The following is a 5,283-nucleotide window of genomic DNA, read 5'->3' as shown; positions in this document are numbered from 1 at the left end:
TAACAGGTCTTTAGGTTTTACTAGCCACATTAGCCTCCTTTCCCATCTGTTTGTTGTTTTTGAACTTGTGGGATGCCCCTGACACTGGCAGAGTTACTCTGTGAAAGGGGGGGGCGGGGGGGGGCGGCTAAAGGGGAGGGGCTCACGTCTTAGAAACTTGCAGGCTTGTCCGGAAACCTCAAAGACTGGTTTGAAGTTTTAGCTTTCTGTCTTTCCAGGACAGCTTTGCCATTTCAGTGGATTCTTTTTGAGGCTGATGCTCTGTTTCCCGAGTTGCTGCCTTGAAGATAGAAAAGGGTGCCAGCTAGTCTTTTTTATTTTTTTAATCTCACATAGGGTGGGGCTGGAATTTATCACGGATTCCTCCCAAGTGTTCCAAGAGTTTATAATTCGCATATGCATGCTGAAAAGCAAGTGGGTTTGTAACTTTTCACAGGATCTTTCAAAAGGCCCTCATATCTTTTAAAAGCTTCAGAAATCTTCCAGCAAGCCTGGCGATCTGCTTCTGAGTGATGACACCCTTGAAACTCCTGTGGAGGAGTTGGACTGGCAGGAAGGGGTTGCCATGACTTGAATCAACTGATTGAAACTAACAACAGTGACTGTACCGAGGTTTTATGAAAGCCTCCTTTCTGTCCCTTAACTGCTAAAATTTACATCCTTGGGATTTTTATAAAGTCCTGAACTTAAACCATAGGTAGTTTTCAGTGTGCAGGCTAGTAAACGTTCCCTGATTGGACCATCTCATTCTCTTTCAGGATACAGGGGTTGGCAAATCGAGTATCGTATGGCGGTTTGTGGAAGACAGCTTTGATCCGAACATCAACCCCACAATAGGGTAAGAGATTAAGTGTATTTAATACACATCAAAAGGTACATTGAAAGTCCTTCCAAATAGAAAGGTCACACAGGTGTGGGTGTTGCCATTTGACAGTGAATTTGGTGACTCCGATTCCTATCTTCTCAGGAAGGGCTTGGAAGAATACAGTAAACATTGCTATGTTTCAATAGGAAACTTACTTTTGACTTGTGAGGCGTGAAAAACATCAAAAGAAAATATGAATCAGCATTACTTATTAGGATATAATAGATAATTCTGTCTGTAAACAGCAGCAGCAGGTATAACTTAAAATGGGGTGGAAAACAAGGCATGATACTTTGCTTTCAGCTATGTCAGTTGAAAGGTTCTTAGACGGTTTTAGTCCTTCATGAAAAGAAGTAGAATTGAGTCCAAATCCTTTTCACCCATTCCAGCACTGGTCAGACAAGGAATCCATAAGTTAACATTGAAACATAAGGTTTTTTCCAGACCTCTGGCTCGTTGGAGAAATGAAATTGACTGGCTTACAGATTTTTGACTCAGAAAAATTTTCAAGGTCTTTATTGCAATGCCAGCTACCTTCCATATATGAGAAGTTGTGTTATCTAGGTTTTAATTCTGTGTTATGTTTATAAAATTAAATAGCTACTGTAATATTTTTATTGTTAAACTCTCACTCACAGGGTCTCCTAGATTTAAGGAAGGACCCTATGTTACCCATCGTTAGGCTGAAATATGCCTTTATGTTCCAGGCAGGCCAGCTGCCTAACAAGGAAATAGATAAGCTGTGGTTTCCAGCAGAGGAGGGAAGCTGCCATAAAACTGCCTCTTGACAACGACAAGCTTCTGTTGTCAGTTTAAGTGCTTGATATTTTTGGTGCCTGCTTTATTAAGCTCTGGGTGTCTCCTCCACATCTGAAGACATGGGGGTGAAACCCACCACTAGCTATTTCTGAATTAAAATGCCTTTCAGTGTCCTTCGAGAAAGAACTGCTATGTCTACATGTTTCAGGCATGACCTCATCCTCCTCAGGGCCTACCTGTCACTACCTGCGTGTGAAAGTGAAGGCATAGGAAGGGACAACGGGTTGTGCCACTGACTCAGTGAGTGACACACTTCCCACTTAGTCAGAGCTGGAAACACAGAACCCACACAGCACCCAGGAGCCACCCTTGGTTACAGAAGTGTTCTCTATATGTTCCTCTCAGAATATAATGAAGAGTCTGGTACTGTCCTTTGGGGGAGGCCCTGGCTCTGACCCAGGTTGCCACTTCCCCACTTGCCAGGAGCTCCTAACCTGTCAGATAGTGATGGTCCCTGAGCCTTCTCAGTCCCACGCTCTTCACCACGTGTCTTGCCTTAGAGTTCATGGGGAAGAATACAAGGCTTTCCTTTCATGTCATCCCTTCCACTTTTCGTTGAAGGAGCCCTGGTGGTGCAGTGGCTGAGCATTCGGTTGTGAACCAAAAGGTTGGTGGCTTGAACCCAGCCAGCAGCTTCTCAGGAGAAAAGAGCAGGCAGTTGACTCTTGCAAAGGTTGTAACCCAGGAAAGCCTCTAGGGCGGCTCTGCTGTGTCCTGTAGGGTCTTTATGAGTCAAAAGCCACTGGATGGAACTTAACAGCCTTTCCTGGTCTCCTTTCCTCAGCCTTGGAAGGTGTTTTCCTCCTTCAAGGCCCATCCCTGCCCCGGGCACAGTCCTGGGCTCAGGAGTCCCTGCCCTCCCCCTCTTCATCACTCCCTCCCTCTCTCACCCCAGCCCTTCTCTGTTGCCATAACTTGCAACCGTGTTGATGACCTGTGCCACTCCACGGCAGCAGTCCCATTTCCCAGCCCTGCCCTGCAAATTGTGGAACTCTCAGAAAAAAAACTTCCTGCTTCCTCAACTTCTGCTCACTCCTCAACCCCCTGTCATCTCTGTTCCACCCCCACCATCCCACTAAAACCACCTACCCTGGGTTCTGTTTCCATCTCGTTGCCAAACTCAATGGCGTTTTTAGCTTTGTTTGTTCATTGACTGCCTACTGTATGCCAGGTGTTAGAGTGCTGGTGATTTAGACCAACCCAAACCCACCCCCATGGAGTTGATTCCACCTCACAGCGCCCCCAGAGGACAGAGTAGAACTGCCCTAGAGGGTTTCCAGGGCTGTGATTTTTACAGAAGCAAAGCTCGAATCACACCCACTATGATGGAGTTGATTCCGCCTCACAGCGCTCCTAGAGGACAGAGGAGGACTGCTGCCCCAGAGGGCCGACTGTCTCATCTTCCTCCCTTAGAGTGGCTGGTAGGTTCAAACCGCTTATCTTTTGGTTAGCAGCCCAGTTTTTTAACCACAGTGCCACCAGAACTCATTGTGATTTAGACCAGGGGTCAGCGAAGTATGGCCCTTTAAACGACCGCCTGTTTTTGTAAATAAAGTATTACTGGCACAGCCACACCCATTCATTTCTGTCTCATCAAGGGCTATTTCTGGTTATCATGGCAGAGTTGAGTAGTTGCACCTCATTCTCTGTGGCCCACAAACTCCAAAATATTTGTTTACTATATTTTCAGAAACAGTTTGCCACCCCCTAATTCAGCCAAACACACTCGCTGCCTCATAGCCCTTCCCCGCAAGGAAAAGAGAGACGTGATCTGTAACCAACATACAGGAAATGATTTAACTGACTGTCTTGGGTGCTGCACAGGAGAAATGTGAGAGCATGTGACAGGGGCCTGACCTGGGCTTAGGGGGAGCAGTGAAGGTGGGAGGCACTGACATGTAAACACTGGAAGGACGAGTGGGTTGAAAGTTTACTTAAGAACGAAGAATGTTGGACGACAGTATGGTGATTCGTCAAAAACTGACAACTGAAGTAATGTACTCATTGCCATCGATTTGGATCTGACTCACAGCGACCCCTCCTTGGGTTTCCAAGGCAGTATCACTGTGGGAATAGATTGCCCAACCTTCCTTCCGAGGAGTGGCTGGTGGGTTTGGACCGCCAGCCTTCTGGTTAGCGGTCAAGTGCCTTAGGCACTATGCCCCCAGAGCTCCTAAACAACCTAGCAATTCCACTCCTACGTATATACCCAAAAGACTTGAAAGCAGAGACTTGTACGTCAGTGTTCACTGTAACAGCATTCACAACAGCCGACAGGTAGAAACAGTCTCAATGCCCACCAGCAGATGAATGGATAAACAAAAGGTGGTCCACACTGTGGCACATTGCTCGGCCAGTAGGAGAAATGAAGTCTTGATACATGCTGTCATATGAGTGGAGCTTGAAGACATTCTGCTGAGAAAAATGAGTCAATCACAAAATGACGAATACTATACGACCTCACTTATCCAGAAAGACAAGAAAAGGGAAATGTGTAGAGAACAAAGGTTATTAGTGGTGATGAGGGGCAGGAAGGAAAGGGGAGAAAGGGAGTTAACGGTGAGGGAAATACTGCATTGATTAAGGGTTGGTTTGCACAGCCAGTGATTGTAATTGCTGTCAATGGATTGTATACCTATAAAAAGTTGAATTGGCAAAAGTGGTGTGGTAGACATATTTACAGTGACCAAGCTGCTGAGGGTACGTATGTACACAGAAAACCTCGTGGGATTTGCTTTCTTGGTTTGGAGCTTTAGGGCCTTGGTTCATGGGACATCCCAGTTTCTTTAATAAACATGTTTAGGGCTTCTGCTCTACCTCCTGGTTCTTTGTGTGGTGCCTAGTGTCTTAAAAGCTTGCAAGCAGCCCTCTAGGGCACCATTGATCTCTGCTTTGCTGGAGCGACAGAGAAAGAAGGAGTCAGGAATAGGAGGAGGACGTGGGATGTGTGGCTGATTGCCTCCATGAGCAACTGCCTCCTTTGGCATGACACTGGAAGAACCAGATAGTGCCCTGCTACCATTACTGAACATTTTGATCCAAGATTCCATACAAGAATCTTAATCAGAAGGGAGAAAATGCAAAACAGAATCACAAGTTATCATGAACTACAGACTTTCTGGAACCATGGAAGTTAGATAACCCCTGAGACTATAGCTCTGAGGTAATCTTTAAACCTTAAACCAAAAATATCTCCTGAAGGCTTCATAAAACCCAACACTAGTGTTTGCTTAAGTGTTAAAGTGTGTCTGCGTTGAGCATTGTCCTCTTTTAAGATCTGTCTACCAAACACACTGCTGTCAAGTTGGATCCAGCTCATAGCAATCCATCCTTGGGTTTCCAAGGCAGTATCACTACAGAAGTAGATTGCCAAACCTTCCTTCCAAGGAGTGGCTGGTGGGTTTGAACCACTAGCCTTCTGGTTAGCAGTCAAATGCCTTAGGCACTACACCACCAGAGCTCCCTTAAGATATATCTACATGGGATCACATTGAAAATAGCAACTCAAAAGATCAGATAGGAAACTTAGGGGGGCAGTGAATATATGTTAATGGTGGAGCAGCAGTTCAGAAAAGGAGATCGAGGATGGTTATACAACT

General features: G+C 45.7%; 1 protein-coding gene across 1 annotated transcript in view; it reads left to right on the top strand.

The window, feature by feature from the left end:
• The window catches only part of RAB22A (RAB22A, member RAS oncogene family), an 83,222-nt gene that overhangs the window by 7,607 nt on the left and 70,332 nt on the right, over positions 1 to 5,283 (top strand). The window contains exon 2 of the mRNA XM_007951523.1: positions 759 to 838. Within this exon, the coding sequence (XP_007949714.1) occupies positions 759 to 838 (80 nt within the window). The remainder of the gene's footprint in view (positions 1 to 758; positions 839 to 5,283) is intronic.

The sequence above is a fragment of the Orycteropus afer genome, unplaced genomic scaffold, assembly GCF_000298275.1.
Source record: "Orycteropus afer afer isolate SDZICR_OR568_19922 unplaced genomic scaffold, OryAfe1.0 scaffold00295, whole genome shotgun sequence".
NCBI classification, from domain to species: Eukaryota; Metazoa; Chordata; class Mammalia; order Tubulidentata; family Orycteropodidae; genus Orycteropus; species Orycteropus afer.
Note: the sequence above shows the minus strand (reverse complement) of the source record. Positions and strands in the feature narration are given on the sequence as shown.